A 16303-nucleotide genomic window follows, 5' to 3' on the forward strand; every position below is an offset into this window, starting at 1 on the left:
ACCCAAAGAGCTTGATCTGCAGTCTTTGTTTCTTGCCTTGTTTTCTTCTGATTCAATTCTCCATCCTCATGATGTTGAACCCTAGCTTTTTGAATGTGAACGATTCTCAGCTTTTTCAGTTGCTCTTGGGTGTAACTCCTGCAGCCCTGTTGGCTTTCAAGAGTTGCTTTTTAACATTTCCACTAGTCATTAGTGTAATAGGAAATATTTGTTAATTGCTTCCGGAAAGATTCTGTCCAAAACACATGAGAGCCTCTCCTACACAATTCAGTGTGAGGAGGTTCACACTCAAGTGTTCGTTTTGAGTTTCGGGGTTTATTTTCTGTCAGGTATTAGATCTGGATCATTATTCAAGTCCTGCTTTCTTTGGGCTGTTTTAGGCAGGTCATCCTCCTGGCCCTAAATCCTGCTGATACAAAGTCTTAGCTGCTGGCTGATTCTCTGCCCCATCAACTTTAGCATAATTGTGTGTCTTGTTAATAGGAGCTCCCACCTCTCCTTTGCAGGTGAATTGGGGATGGAGTGTGTTCTTCTAAGCAAATCCTCTTTGGCAGTCTGCATAATGGTTTTTGTTGGCTTGGTAGAGGGGAACAATTCTCTGATGAGGGCTATGGAAGGTGTTTCCATTGGAAAATATTCCTTCCTGTTCAAATGACATAACAGGGCAGCTGGAAAGGGGGTGTACAGGCTGGTTCAGGGGGATGGGGTGATGGAGGCAAATCTGACACCCCTCCTGTCCTTATGCTCTGATTTCCTGCCCAGCTGTCCTTGCCCCACGTGTTAGGAGGGCTCAGCCTTGGCTCAGTTCTGGCTCCTGAAGTTCCTACCTACAGCAAATTGTCCTGCCATTATTTCATTAGTCCCATTATAGCCTGTGTCATTGGAGCGGCAGGAAGCCAGCAGAACACGGAGCCTGCAAGCACCAGAACCTGCTTTGTTTTGGACTAGAGGTTCTCCAGAGGTCCCTTCCGGCCCCAGCCATCCTGTGGCTCTGGGATCCTGACGTGCTGTGCAGACACAGCCCTGCCTGGCACCATCTTCCAGTCAGTGTCTGTCATCTTGGTGGTGTCTGAAGGGGGTGACAGGAAAAAGGAGAGTGACAGCACAGCAGAGGGAGAGGGCCCTGCAAGCATGTTGTGCACTAAGCATCTTTTGATGGTAAAACGGCCTCAAGCTTTGGTTTGCCACGGCATGGGGTATTAACAGGCTCTTGATCTGGGCATCCAAAAAAGAAGGTGAAGCTGAAATGGCTTCAGTTGGTTTCCTTGTCTCTCTCTCTCACCCACCCTTTAAAAAAAGCATCTTTGTGAAAGCGGGAAGCAGTGGGTGTGGAGTAAGAACACTTGTGACATTTAAGGGAAACTGCTACTCTCTCCTCAATCCCACCTCAGTAAGCTGTTGGCATTAAGTCAGTGTCAGAAAAATGTGGAAGTGGATCCTTCTCCAGGCAAAGGCACTGTGTGACCCTCTCCTGTAATGGCTGTGGGAGGGGATGGGGACCTGTCCTTGGGTGCCTTTTCTGGGATAGAGAAAGGGGGACTGAGCCGGGGTAGGTGTGACCAAGCTCGAACTTAAAGTTGGATTTTTTTGCTTTTCAACCCAGAAGTGTGAGGAAGAGGCAAGTGGGGTTATTGAAACCTGTGCTGTGGGTTGCTGCTGAAGCAAAGGGCTGGTGAATATCTTCAAAAAGCAGTTGGGTGTCTGGTGGTGCAGGCAAGACTTTGTTAGCACATCTGATTTTATTGGTGTGGTTGCAGGCAAAGCTGAGTCCTTGCTTCGGAGATACAAGTGTACAAAGGTTGTTCAAATGTGCCCTTTTCAGATCCCAGTTTTGATGTTCAACATCAAAGTCTGTGTATTGTGATTGCTTCCTTCAGCCACAGGAGACACATCTCTGGTTTGCTCTTGTGTTAAGTATTTCCTTTTTTTAGCACTAACTCATACAGATACACACTTCAACACGGGTCTGTAAAGTGCAAGAAAAAATGGTTACAATCACCTGTGAACACCTGTAAATCTGTGGGAAAACCTCACTGTCCCCACTGAGAAATCTGCAATAAGTGAGGAATGGAAATTGAGAAATGGAAATGTCCCTGTCTCTCTTCATTAGGATATTGTAATGAGCTCTTAAAAGCCCTTGCAGCCTGGTCTGGATTCTGTGTTTCCTTGGAAGGCAGGAGGGCAGCCCCCTGAGCTGGCTCTGCCGGGGCAGCTCTGCTCAGGCTGCACGGACTCTTGGCTCTTCTCTTCTCACTGAGGCTTTTACCGCAGCGGGGCAGCGTCTGTCTGTGTCCCGTGCCTCGGGATCCGTGCCCCGTGCCTCGGGATCCGTGTCCCGTGCCTCGGGATCCGTGCCCCGTGCCTCGGGATCCGTGTCCCATATCTCAGGATCCGTGTCCCGTGCCTCGGGATCCGTGCCCCGTGCCTCGGGATCCGTGCCCTGCGGAGCTGCCGAGGAAAGGGTGGGATGCCCCGCGGTAAGGAACGGAGCGATCTCCCTGCATCCCACGTGGGATCGATCGGTTCTGCGTCCTCCAGCTGAGGAGCACTCCTCGGCTCCGTCTCTCCCTTGCGGTGCCAGGGGATCTCCAAGGGGATGCCGGAGAGTTTGCGGTTCCTTTCGTTCCACAGAGTCGCTGCGGTCGGGCAGTGGGGAGGCGGCAGCCCGGGCGCTTTCGGGGAGCTGCCGCGGGTGTCGGACGGCGGAGGCCCGGAGCGGGGCTGTGGGAGGAGCGCCCGGCTCCCGAGCCCCGGCCGGGCCGGAAGGGGCTTCGCTGCTGATGCTTTGAGCGTTCGGAGCGGCAGCATCCCGGCCGGGTGTCAGGGATGCAGCCGTACCAGGGCAGAGCCGCCCGCGGGGCCGCGCCGAGCCCCGCAGGGTTCGGATGCCCCAAGGATGATCCCTCCAGGCACGTCCGGCCCGTGCCGCTGCCGCCCGTGCAGCAGAACCTGAACTACTACCCGCAGATCTTTTGGGTGGACGGCTGTGCTGATGCGGGGCCTTCGTGCCCCCCGGCTGCCCCCTCGGCTCCTTTCCCACCGCCCGTGCCCGACCGGAGGACAAAGCCACGGAACGACCGGGAAAGGAGGAGCGTCGGCTTCCTCGTGATGTTCTTGCTGATCCTGGTGGCTTTCACGGGAGTGGGACTGAGCATATTTAAGATTTTTCACCTGGAGAAGGAAGTGGATGAACTCCGAGAGGTGAGGTCTGCCCGGCTGGGCACCAGTCCTTGGGGAAACAGGGAAAAAAGAAACACTTGGACTCGTGTCTGAGATGCTCCCCGAGGGGCAGGATGGGGGCATTGCAGTGTCTGCTTTGACAGAGGAAGGGCGAGTGCTTGCTCTGCGAGGGGCTGTTCGGTTGGCGACGGAATTATCTGGATATCTCTGTGCTCCTGCGTGCTGCCAGGTCTCTCCCTGGGTACTTGTCAGCACTTGGCAGCTCCCCACGGGCACCCGGAATGAGCCACTGTCAAAGGCAGTGCTCGGCTGCTGATGCTCTCGGTCTAAGCCAGTGTCCCTCTTCTCTCTTGACAGTCTGCCAGCGCTGAGCACATCCCTCCAGCCTCTCAGAAACTCACGGGTGAGTCTGTGCCTGGAGGAGGAACCCAGTGAAATTGAAACTTTCCACAAGAATCTGCCAATTTTTCTAGATTTCATTTAGGAAAGAAAATATAAGGAGTTTCAATTTGGGTGGAACAATTTAAAAACTGTGTTTTGAACTTTCAAACTATTGCTTTTCTTTTGCACTCCATGTTGATGTTATAAGTGAGGATGTCCTTTTCAAAAATGGCCAAGTCAGAAAGAAATTTTCAGTGCTCTTGACAGTTTTTTCTAGATCAGAAAAGTTTTTCTCCCTCTAACAATTTTAGTTGTTAGAAAATTTATTTTCAAATTTGTTCTGATATGGAATAAAATAATTGAAATAGCAAAATTCTTGGGAGAGGGCAGTCCTGGTTCTCATCATATACATAAATTTTCCCCTGTAGTGGAAGAGGAGCTGTCATTTGAACTGGATGCTCAGTGAGCTGATCACAGGCTTCTTTAGCAGAAGCTGAAAATCAATAATAAACCTGACCTTCTTTGAGGGGGTTGGATAAATAAATAGAAACGGGGAAATAGTGTAAAGGAGAAGGAGGAGTGGAGAGGAAAATTTCATTGGCTCAAGAAAAGAAAAGGCTGCTTCTGAAATTAGAGAACATGAAGTAGATGTTGAGGAAAGGTGAAGTGGGATGGGATCCAAATGCCGAGTCACTGGAACTGGCCCGTGGCTCCACAGGGAACTCGGCCCTCCAGGGAAGGCAGAGTTTTCCCAGCTGTGCTCTCCCTTCCCGAGCACAGCTCCGCTTCCTGCCTGGCCAGTGGGATGGTCTGCAGGGTCTCAGGTGTCAGCTCTGTGGCTGTCACCCCCTGCTCTCTGGGCTGACTTCTCCATGGAGCAGGTGGCCAACATCTTCCCTATCCTTGTGCAGGGCAGAAGGAGCAGCTGGTGCAGAAGGAGGCGAGGAAGGCGGCACATTTGACAGGTACGGGCTGAGGGAGCAGGGGTGGGCAGCTCTGGTGGGATCAGAGGGTGGCACAGCAGGAGTTTGGAGCAGCCCACCTCACACAGGCTTTCCTCTTCTCCTCGGGGGACACGTCTGCTGTGGCAGTGGAAATTTGCACCTCAGATAAACCCGTCCCCCTCATTTGTGCCTCTCCGCGAGGCCTGGTTTCGGCTTGGTTTTTGGGGTGTGCAGGGCAGGAGCTGTCACTGGGGACTGGCGTTGGTGAAGTGTGAGGCTGGGGAGGACTTTCCATGCTGCAGACAAGGCTTGGAGAATGGCTGGGCTGCCTTGTGATGTGGGGTGTGACCTGACGAGAAAACACGCAACTGAACGTACTTACCACCCTTCTATTTTTGTCTTGTTTCAACTTCCAGGCAACCCAGCCCAGCAGGACCTCCCTCTGGAGTGGGAGCCCATCTCTGGCCATGCCTACACCAGCGGCATCCAGTACCACAATCGAGGGCTGCTCATCAGCGAGCCGGGGCTGTACTTTGTGTACTCCAAGGTGCTGTTCCGCGGCAGCGCCTGTGACAGCCAGCTCCTGTCCCACGTGGTGTACAAGAGGAACCCGGCCTCCCCGGGCAGCCTCGTGCTCATGGAGGACAAAGCCTTCAACTTCTGCACGGGCCAGAAGATGTGGGCCAGGAACAGCTACCTGGGAGCTGTCTTCAAGCTCAGGAAGATGGACAGCTTGCACGTCAATGTCTCCAAAATCGCCCTGGTTAATTTTGAGGAATCCAAGACTTTCTTTGGCTTGTTTAAGCTTTGAAAGGGAGTGTGGCTGGCAGACACATACATACACATGGATGTGCTGCCTGGGCACAGTGGCACCACAAAACCCACCCAGAAAACATGTTTGGGCTTCACCATGAGGGGATTCAAGCAACAGTGAAAGGCTTGAAAGCAGACACCTGGAAAGCACCAGAGCTGTGCTGCATCAGCCTGAGCAGAATTGCACATATTCTCCTTACAAAACCCCCCAACAAACTCAAGATGTGGCGTGCTGAAGACCCTGCTGGAACTCACTACTTGCTGCCTGAGAAGATGGTGGGACCTGCTGCTCCCTGTGGTGTCACAGCCCTGATGGGGACAGCTGGGGGGTGTCCGGGTCATGCCACAACACCACAGCCAGTGCTGTGGGGATGAGCAGTGTGAACAGCTGCTCCCCCGAGCCAGTGCCCAGCACTGTGACTGCTGCACCACAGGCACTTCCTGCTAGCTGGGCTGGGATAGAGGCTGCCTTCATTTTGTGTTCTAAGTTATGGACCTTTCCCATCCTGGAAAATGCTCCCCAGCCACTTGATTTACCTCACCCCAGCTGCCTTGCAAGGAGCACACCAGAAGCCGCCGTGCTGTGAGGGATGTTCCAGAAGTGACAGTGTGACCACATCGTGGTGGTGGGGATGATGAGGGTGGTGGGGTGGCCACAGGCTCTGCAGGTGCAATCTAAGCAACACAGCAGTGCAGGGCAGTGGGGCTGGAGGTGAAAGCATCACCTCGAGCCCCCATCCTACCCTTTCAGCACGTGAGGGTTCTCCATAAAGGCCTGGTCTGCCACCCCTTTCCTGGTGCAGAGGGTGACATACTGGCACCTGCCAATTGCATGACTTCAGTTGGGCCCCTTGCCATGAGGTGTTCTCTCCTGAGCAAAACACAGATGGTGAATATATATTTTTCTAGTGAGTGCTGCTGTCCTCTCCTCATTTGGTGCAACTCTCTTCTACCATGGCCAAAGTACTGCAAGGCCTCTGTAATCAGGGGTCAGTGCCTCATTCCTTCTCCAGCAGAAATCTGGGAGCCTCATCCCTCTTTGCTGCCTGCTTGGCAGGGAGCAGAGGCCTTTCTGTGAGTCTGTGGAGCTCCAGCATGGAAACATCAGGATCTGGGGACTGGGAAGGTGTGGTGTGGGCAGCACAGACCAGGCAACCCAAGCCCCCTTTGGCCATCAGGAAGGGGCTGATCTCAAACCACAATTTAGAGCTTGAGTGGAGCCAGGCACTTGTGGTTGAGCAGAAGTGCTGCTATCCCCAAAGGCACCATCTGTGTGACCTCTGGCCCCAGAAGCACTTCTCACAGAGAAGTGAGGGCAAAAAGGTGGTGTAAAAAACCCCCCAAATCCTATTTCTTCATCCTGGTGTCAGGTCCACGGAGTTCTAACCCTGGGGCTGTCACTGACACTGCCACCAGGCAGGACACAAAGGCTGCAGCTGTGGTCCGTGCTCACCTCTGCCCATGCTCCTGCTGTTGGTCTCAGTCCATGTGGCTCTTCAGCAGCCTGCAGCATTTGTTTCCTTTTCCATGGTGCTGCTCTCAGCTTGGTGCCCTGGGGTTTGTGTTGTCTGCTTCAGAGAAGTTAATTTCCTCAAAACTTCTCAGTGGTCTGGCTCCTGCTGTGGCCAGTGTACTGCATCCGTGTTCTCACAGCCATTGCTGATGTTTTCACTGCATTTCTCAGGAAAAAATATCAAAAGGATGAAGTTTAGGGATTTTCTGGCTTTAATTTTTCTCAGTGCCCTCACCGCTGCACATATCAGAGGATAAAACTGCACAGCCAGAGATGGAGCTGCTGAATCCAGACCTTTCCAGGAGAGGCTGGAAATTGCTGCCCTCCTCTGCTGCTTGGGCTGCGTTGCTCTCCTGGTGATGGGACATCCAAGTGCTTCCCTTCTTTACTGGGGAGCAGCTTGGGGAGAGGTAGGGCGTTCTGGACTCACAGGAAACCTGCCCTGAGGTTCCTCTGTCTGCTGGCACGGTGTTGGAAGGGCTGGAAGGATCCCAAAGGCTTCTCTAGGTCACCACACAGTAGTAACCCATGCAGGCTGTGGCTGCAGTCAGCTCTGGGGCAGGATGAACTTTCACTCTTGGGGATGAGATCTGTCCTTCCCTGAAATGCCAAAGGCAGCCCAGGCGTGCACCTTTCGGAGGCAGTGGCACTAGAGGTGGGCAGTGCTGTTACAAACAGTGCTGGCCCTCCTGAGGTGGACAGAGCTGGTGCAGGGTCAAACTGGGCCTCCAGGGCAGGTTCCTGAGTCAGTGGCACAGCTGCCAGAGAGATGTGGTTCTGCTCTGTCCTCCTCCTTCAAATATCCCCCTCAAGAGCCCAGAGCAAAGCCACTGCTGAGCTCCTGGGCTCTGACTTCAGACTGCAGGTCATGACAGGATTAAACCATTTCAGGCTGCGTGGAGTCAATTCATAGGCTGCTTGTGCCACACCGACTTTATTAAAGTCAGCAGCTTATCTCGCTAATTAGCCATTCATTTAAAGAGATTTTTGCTAATTTTGCTAACAGTTTAATGGTAACAATTAATACTCAATGCTGACATTTGGCGCTCTGGGGCTGAGAGAGTTGGGGTTATTCAGCCTGGAGAAGTTTCCAGGGAGACCTCAGAGCCCCTACCAGTGCCTCAAGGGGCTCCCAGAGGGCTGGAAAGGGACTTGTGACAAGAGCATGGAGTGACAGGAAAAAGGGGAATGGCTTTAAACTGAAAGGGTGTAGGTTTCGATTGGACATGGGGAAGAAATTCTTCCCTGCGAGGGTGATGAGGTCCTGGCACTGCCCAGAGAAGCTGTGGATGCCCCATCCCTGGAAGTGTTCAAGGCCTAGTGGGATGGGACTTTGAGCAACCTGGTCTAGCAGAAGCGGTCCCTGCCATAAACAGGGGTTGTTGGAGCTAACTTTGGGTCAAACCATTCTGTGATTTTTTAATAGCTCTTGGGCTGTACTTAATTTTTTATTTTAAAAAATAAATTATTGAAATTTAATTTGAACTTACCAAGTATTTTGTTCTCTCCTCAGCAAGGGAAGGGTCTTTCCCTGAGATGGGATATCCCAGGTGCACCAGCAGGACTGACCATTGGGATGTATGGGTTTTCTCTGTCCTGCAGGCCATGGTTGCAGTGGAGAGCTGACATCCTCTCTCCTGATGGAGCAGCCTGGGTCAGGTGTGGAGGTGCCTCAGGGGTTTCAGCACCATTTAACAGGGCTCCAGAGACACCCCCTCTGCAGAGAACATGGCTGGCAAGAAGTGAGCCCAGATCATCTCCTGATTAGAGTTCTCTGGTCTGCTCCCACTGCCTGGGACACAGAAATCTGCTGTGGGCAGCTGAGCCCTTCCCAGAGGATGCTCATGTGTTTGGATGTGCAGCTGCCCAAATGGGGGCTCTGCATGGCAAATATTTATTCTGTTTTGCTCAGCAGAGAGAGCTGCTTGGCAGAGACTTGGCCTCTCTTGTGGCTGATGTGCATTAGATGCTGTAGATGTCTGCTGGAGGAAAAGGGAGACCAGGTTCCAGGGCCTTGCAAACCTTGTGTAAGCTCAGGATGTGCTGTAACCAAGGGGGCAGAAGGGGCTGCATCACAGACTTCTTTTTTTAATCTCCTTTTACCTCCTTTTTTTACCTGAATCCAGCCTTGGGCTCTCTGAGTTTCTGTTACAATGTCCTGTGTGGGGTCACTTCTTCCAGCCCAAGGAGCTGCACAGACTCTGGCAAATCTTTACCAGGTTGGGAAGGAGCCTTGTCTAGTGGTTAGAGACAGGAGAAAGGGGAAAGGGGTAGATTTAGGAGTGGTTAGAGACAGGAGAAAGGGGAAAGGGGTAGATTTAGGTATTACTGTTATTCTCCTAGTGCTCTGACGCATGGGTGTGTTACATCATGGTTACAGAAGTGGAATTTTAGGCATGACTAAGTGACTGAGGTTCAATGCAGAAGAGAGGATGAGTAAAGACGGAATAATTTTGCTGCAAGCTGAGGCAAGCTGCATATGAATTTCTGGTTGATTTTAATGACTTTAAAAAATAAGGGAAAGAGGAAGAAGAAAAGCTTGACAAAGTGGTGCTGATTCATCTCCTGGGGTAATGAGGAGAGCCAGGTGCTCTGTTCCCTGCACATGGCCTGTCCCAGGAGCTGTGGGACTGCCCCTGCCAAGCCAGCAGCAGCTGTGTGAACAGGCACAAAGGCTTTCTGCTCTGGAGACTTGCAGGTTTGGTTGGAAATCAGCTGCTCATTCCTCTGGGTAGCAAAGAGACTAAAAGCTCCAGGTGGAATTTCAAACCACAACATGTTTTCCTCTCTCTCAGCTGCCGCCCCATCCCTCAGCACAGTCTATGAGAGAATCAACTTCTCTTCCCCCTTACAAACCATCACAGATATTTTACATCTTTCTCTCCTTTTCCCGTATTCCACAACCAGTTTCCTACAACAGTAGTTGAAAAAGTCTCCCTGTCCAGATTTCTTTTGTTGTTGGGGATTCCTCTGGTTGCCTTTTGTCAGGTCATTCTTGGAGACTGAAAGCCAGCTGGTCACCTAACTCCCTGGGGCCTTCACCTTGGAAAGCTGCCCTGGCAGGGGAATAGCTGGCCTTTTGAGCCATCTGAATGGCTATCAGGACTGGACTGCATGTTCTCCTCAGCTCCGGGGTTCTGGGGACATGCATTTCCCCTGATGTTTCTCTCTCCTCACCACTCTGTGGCTTATGTCAACACAGAGGCAAAATATGTCAGAGAAAAAGGCATCAGAGAGGAACATCTGTACCTCCTAATAAGATTTCTGCATGAAGAATAGCTATCAGAGATTTAATCTCATCACAGTCCTGAAAGAGAAATCCAAACTAGGGAAGATCAAGAACACACAGTTTTCTCAGATTCCCTGTGTGATACCAGCAGTGAAGAACCAGAAGGGATTCAGCACATTCAGTAGTTAAAGCCCATTGCTGCACTTGTTTTGAGCGAGGGTGGGTTGGCTGACTGGTTTGTTTTTTTTCCTGAAGCAGCAGAAAGGAATGATCATTTTGCTTGAAATTCCCCTCTCACATTCTGTGGAGACCCTGCTTGCTGTGCTGGAGGAGGTGACTCAGATAAGGCTGTCAGTGGAAAGAAGGGGATGGTAATTTTCTAATCCAGTTCGAACCATGCTGAGGTCCTGTCTCCCTGCCCTTGAAGAGTTTATTTTGTCACCACATGCATTTTATTCTGCACAGGATGGTGTTGGTGACAAGACAGGGTGAGACCCATCTGCCAGTCTAATCATCCATGTCTCCTGACCCCTCCAAGTCACAGATTAAACATGTTCCAGAGCTGCTGGGATTGCAGTACTACAGGAGAAGTGCCAATGCTGTGCACAGGACCCCTGGAAGGAGCAGAGCACCACCTGCACAGGTTCCTGCTGCCATCAGACTCCTTGCTGTGGGCTGCTGCTGGCCAGAGGTGGCACTGGGAGCTTCTGCCTCCAAATGCCGATTCCTCTCTCCTGCAGGACACTATCTGAACGTCCTGACCAGCATTTCAGCCAAAAGTTGTTCCACTCACTGCCATCCTTTATCTTCCTGCAGGCAAAAGTAAGCAGAACCTCAGTCCTGGTGCTTGAAGGAAGCTGGAGGATGCACTGCGAGGACAAAGCAAGAGAACACGGGGACACGGTGGCAGACACAAGGCTCCCACGCTCAGGAGTGCTGTTAGGGAAGTTGGGGCTGAAGGCAGAGTTGCCAGCAGCCATACAACCAGTGAACTCTTTGAAAAAACCCCAAACCCTAAAACTGGCACTTGGCAGCCGTGCTTTCGTTTCTCCGTGTTTCGGCTCAGTGCCCGTAAACCCCGGGCGTGGAGGGCACAGGGGAGACCCCGCCTGACTTCCCGCAGTGCCTGTGGTGGGCTCATGGCCAGCACCAGAAATGGGAGTGGAAACGGTGACAGAGGAGAGCTTGTCCCCTCCACCAGCCCGCAGACACTGAGAAAGAGAGAATAATGTTCTGTGAATGGAGGACGTGGCTTAGAGAAAAGAAATTCATGGTTTCTGTCTTAAAATGTTGGCTCTCCAGGAACATCACTTAGACAGCAAATCTTGCTCCTTTGTACAGCCTTCTTTGGAAGGCTGACCATTTTTTGTGATTAAACTTCTCTCCTTTGTTTTCCTGCAACTGTTTTCTAGTGGTTTGTGCCCTCTGTAAGTCTGGTACCACTGTTGAACACTTTGCTTTTGCTTTTAGGGTGTGAAAACCTCACGCAGAACCACTGAATCACCTGCTAGCAGAATCCATCACGTAACTGGTTCAGAAATTCAATCTATCTTTAACCGCTTTTTACTCATTCTTTACTTCTAATTTCCTCTGTGACAAAAATAAAAAAAGTTTTACCCCTCCCCTGAAGACCTACTTTTAAAAAGTGTTGTTTCCTGTGGTCTCCAAGAGCACACTGAACACAGAAATGTGAAGCATCTCTGTGCTCTCTTGCTGGGTGTAAAAGGGAGCAGTTGGGCAGTGGGACTCTGTGGTGACTTCCAGTAAACCCTCAGCCTCCCACGGAGCTGCTGGGTCAGCTGCGCAGGGTCTGTTGGGAATCCTTCCCTCCCCTGGCCTTGCCAGGGCTACAAATATGTTTCTGCCAGAGATGCAGATGGAAATGCTTTTTTCCCCCCCTCAGCATCCCTGTGTGCTGAGTGGAGCAAGCAGGGCTGAGCCTGGTGTGATGCACTCAGACTCACCTGGAGTGTGCTGCAGGAGAGACACCTGCTAGCTGGACACACCTCTCTGTGCTTGAAATTTCAATATTGGGCACTTGTGGTGGGCTGACCCCAGTCAGCTCCCCCTCAGCCACCCATCCACTCTCACTCCTGTACAGCACAGAAAATAAGTTGGAAAGGCTTATGGTCGGGATAAATGCAGGGAGAGCACTTACCAGTTACCCTCACTTCCAAAACAGACCCAGCTGGGGGAAACTAATTTATTGCCATTTCAAAAGGGTTTGGATGATGAGAAACAAAGACAGAGCAACGCCTTTCGCACACCTCCAGACCTTCATGCCTTCATTCCCAGCTCTTCTGCCTCTCCCTTGGCAGCTGGAGCCAGCTGATGAAACAACACCTTGCCATTCCTCCCTCCTCATGTGTTCCCCTGCCATGGTGTGGCTCCTGGAAAGGCAATAATGGGAAGGAAGGTGTTGGGGTGGGGCACACAGGAGGCCCTGGAAGTGGCTGTGGAGGAGACAAGCAGGGCTGTGCTGGCACAGTTGACGACATGTGGCTGAGCTGTTAGAAGCTGTGGGAAACGGTCTGTGTGGAAAGTCATGGTCATTATTTATTAACACATGCTATCTCTGTCTCTAGACAGGCATTTTCCTCCTTAATTGAAGCAAACCTACCCATAATATAACCTATATCCAGCCAGGGCAGGTAAAATTGTCAGCACTTTAGGCAGGACCTTTGAATCTTGTTGCATTTAAATCGGCAAGGAAACGGAATGTAATTGCTTTGCAATTGATGTAATGCTTTTATTTCCTGTCTTAGTGAGTTCCCCAATATCATGCTTAAAGCCTTATACTGGGATTCTGTTTGTTCTGTGGCTCTGGCTGGAGCCACTGGAGATGCACTGACCCGAGTCCTTATGTATGTGTTGAGGAGAGGATGGTGGTCTGAACTCTGTCAAAAGTTAAATTTCTGTGCTAGTGGCTGGAAAGAAAAGCCTGGATAGAAACTAAGAAATGCTTCTTTTTATTAAGGAACAATTCAGCAAAACAGATACAAAAGGTTTCTCTTCAGTACCTGGTACTTTGGGACACTGGTCTGAACCAACTCTCAGTGTGCCCTTTGTGAGTTGTATTTGCAGCAGAAGGGTGATGCCTTAGGATTTTAGTTTTTATACCTTCCATATCTTTGTAATCCTGCGATTCTTTAGTGTATAACTCTAAACTCCATATAGAGTGTCAGCTACTGTTCTCCCATGGTGGTCAAACACAACAATTCCTCTCCAGGCCTGGCAATCAAGGACACCTCACTGCCTCAGGCCCCAAGAGATGGAAACAAAAGTGGATTGAGGGGAGCAAACTTGGAGTAAATGACTTAATTACCTGAAGCTGTAATTGGAAGATTAACCCAAATATTCAAATGGTCCAAACTTATAAAAGTGTGAAAACCTGTGACCCATGATACATTTTTGGGTGTAGCCCCTGGGAGGGCTTCATCTGCCCAAAACGCACCTGAAGACCCTTCAACAAATACACCTGCTTTTTATTCCCTTAATTTTGTCTGGCCTCTGTTTTTGGGTTGCTCTGCAAGGCATCAAGGGGAGCAAGGCAAAGGTGTGGCCACACACATCAAGCCTGTTGGAGTCCAGGGCATTCCTCTGGACGCCCTGGAAGGTCACAGATCTTGGTAGAGAGGACTGGGACCCGAGCAAGAGGGTTTGAATCCTGGCCGAGGGGTGTGGAGCCAGCCCAGGGGGGTTGCCTGGCACAGAGCCCAGGAGGACACAATCTTTGACTTCAGCCCATGGAAAAAACTTCCAACACTGAGAGAAGAATTACAAGTCACAAAGGTGTGACAGACAGTAGTGTAGTTTATCACAGGGTGGAAAAATTTGTAGTTTTCGGTTCTTGGAGTATAGTTACATGGGGGACGAGATGGAGGATTTTGGGCAGTGCCCTGTCTTCTTCTTCTCCCCTGGCATCCATCTTATGATGTGACGGTGGCACAAAGTAGTTTAAGGGGATTGGGTCAGAGTAGAGTTGACTCTGTTAGTACAGGTGACAGGTATTGGCACGTAACTGTAAATAATAGACACATAATGTTCTGTAAAAAGGGGCTGTGATGTCCTACTGTGGGGGAAGTCATCCTGTGTCCGAGCAGCAGAACACCTCAGCCGGGCACAGAGAACACTGTGAGATAAGAATTAATAAACAACACAAGAAACCAAGAAAAATAAGACCTCGAAGACTCTGTTTCATTCTCGTGTCTGGCCCAGGGCGTTCGGAGGCAGAAGACTCTCTGGAACCAGCACCTCGGGTGAGCAAAGAGACCCACGGCGAGACGAGCCTGCGGTGAGCCGAGGGCTGGGGCCCGGGCTTGGGCAGCCATGGGCAGGGCCCTCATGCTCCGGGAGACACGGGGCCACCAGCAGGTGCTTTGGTGGCACAAGGGAACCTGAGCACGTCCCAGCTGCCTGCCAGGAGCACCACCAGCACTCACCAGTCCCAGTGTCCTGCCGGGAGGAATTGTGACAGCCGCTGTGCCGCCCGGGTGCTGGCACTGTGACGCGGGGGCGTTCCACAGCGGCCTGGAGACGCTGAGGCGCGGCCGATTGAGCGGCATTTGCCTTCTGGACACGGCTGTGACGGGTGAGTCCCGGCCGCTGGTGCTGAGGGGGCAAAGCCCGTCCTTCCCGAAGGCTGTCCTGGTGGACTCTCCCGTGCCCCGGGTGCTTTGGCTCCATGGCAGCGCTGAGCTGAGCACCTTTTGGAAGCCCTCTCCTCCGTGGTGCCAGTGCCCGCCTGGCCCTGCGGCAGAGCCCGTTCCCTGCCGCCGGCCATGGTGCTGAGGGTGGCCGGCGCTGCCTCCCGGGCCCGCGGGCTGGGCTCTGCTCCGTGCCGTGCGTGCCCTGTCCTGGGGGGCTCCAAGTGTCCTGCAGGGCCCTGGTGACCGCCCTTGCTGCCCTGATGCTCAGAGGCTTCCGTGGCAGCTGGTGGTGGCAGGGGCAGGACCTCCAGGGTGGGATGACATGTGCCAGCGCTCTGCTGTACTTGTCAGCCCTGCCTGGTGCGGGCACTCCCCAGAGAGCCTTTCTCACCTTCTTATCCTCCAGCTCAGTGCCAGGTCCCGGCCAGAGCTGTCCCTCCTCTGAGCAGTGTCTCTGCACTCAGGGGGATGCTCTCCGGCAGGGAAAGCCCTTTCCAGCAGCCAGGGAGGAGGAAGGGATGTACAGGAGGGGAGGAACATCTCCTTCCCACTCCAGACACCTCTGCGGTGACAGACTTCTTCCAGCTCTAAGTGCCTGTCACTGTCACCGGTGACGCCTCTCTGCCACCTGGAAGGGAGAAAATCGGTAGCAATGGTGTTAAAGAGCTCAGGGCCTAATAGCACAGCAGATACAAAAAAAAGAAAGCTTCTTTTTTATCTGGTGGAAAGGCAGCTACAGGAAACCAAGCCACGTTGGGCAGGAAGCAGAGGTTACTGAGGACAGGGACAGGACAGCCAGCGGCGGTTGTGTGCTTCTGGTGGTGCTGCTCCACTGCTGCTCCAGAGAAAGTCACCACCTCAATTCCCTGACAGAGGAGCCTCAAAGGGCTTTCTGAGGGATGAGAGACTGTCTGCTCTGCTGTGCATCCTGCACCTCTCACTCATGGCTGGACCAGCACTGCCAGGAAACAGCTCTGTACGGAAGAATTTGAAACCCATGGCAGCTTATAAACTGCTGTGATGATAAAAAAATATGGAGGCCTTGAAGGTCGAGGAAAGGAGGCTTAAAGGGCACTGTTTAAATGAACACCCTGCCTTACACATGCAAACCTGCAGGTTTGTTGAGACATGACTTCTGGAGGCAGAGACCAGATGTAAGTGTACCAAAGTGGGTTTGGGCAAAATCATACCCGGACTGCTCTGAGAAATGTTAAGTGGGAGGCTGAATTCAGAGTAATCTTAGAAGTAAAATCCCCAGGACACTCAAAAGGAGATTAGGATCCAAAAAAAAAAAAAGCATCTGCTGAGTTCAAAGGAGCTGGAGGTGGCTGTTACCACTGTTGTGTTATTTGGGCTATTACCCTGGTGGGCCCAGGAATGTTACTTCCAGCTGTGTCCCTAAAGAGCTTTAGACAAATAAGGTGACATTAAACTACTTAGGGACTGGAGCTTTCCCAGATCTTTTGAAGATTTGTCACACTGATCTCTTGGGACCAGTGTGGGTTGAGTGTGATATGATGTGTATCAAATTGAAAGTTTTAGGTTGGCTCATCAGCAAAGTGATGTGAAGGCAAAGGGGACAAGCACACAGAAG

The 16303-nt window shown here is 51.8% G+C and overlaps 2 protein-coding genes across 2 annotated transcripts in view; one reads left to right on the forward strand and one right to left on the reverse strand.

Annotated features, from left to right (window-relative positions):
• Window positions 1–16303, reverse strand: part of PDE4DIP (phosphodiesterase 4D interacting protein) — a 389196-nt gene that overhangs the window by 151888 nt on the left and 221005 nt on the right. The gene's annotated exons all lie outside the window — the stretch shown is intronic.
• On the forward strand, window positions 2827–6087 carry FASLG (Fas ligand). Its single transcript, XM_066325555.1, has 4 exons — window positions 2827–3201; window positions 3538–3583; window positions 4473–4526; window positions 4922–6087. The coding sequence occupies exons 1-4, from the start codon at window positions 2827–2829 to the stop codon at window positions 5314–5316; spliced, it is 870 nt and encodes a 289-aa protein (XP_066181652.1). The 3' UTR covers window positions 5317–6087.

This window comes from Sylvia atricapilla, chromosome 9 (assembly GCF_009819655.1).
Source record: "Sylvia atricapilla isolate bSylAtr1 chromosome 9, bSylAtr1.pri, whole genome shotgun sequence".
NCBI classification, from domain to species: Eukaryota; Metazoa; Chordata; class Aves; order Passeriformes; family Sylviidae; genus Sylvia; species Sylvia atricapilla.

Coding starts and splice junctions, on each gene's coding strand:
- FASLG (XM_066325555.1), top strand. CDS start 2,827: ATGCAGCCGTACCAGGGCAGAGCCGCCCGCGGGGCCGCGCCGAGCCCC. Junction 3,202..3,537: donor AAGTGGATGAACTCCGAGAG/GTGAGGTCTGCC, acceptor CTCTCTTGACAG/TCTGCCAGCGCTGAGCACAT. Junction 3,584..4,472: donor AGCCTCTCAGAAACTCACGG/GTGAGTCTGTGC, acceptor ATCCTTGTGCAG/GGCAGAAGGAGCAGCTGGTG.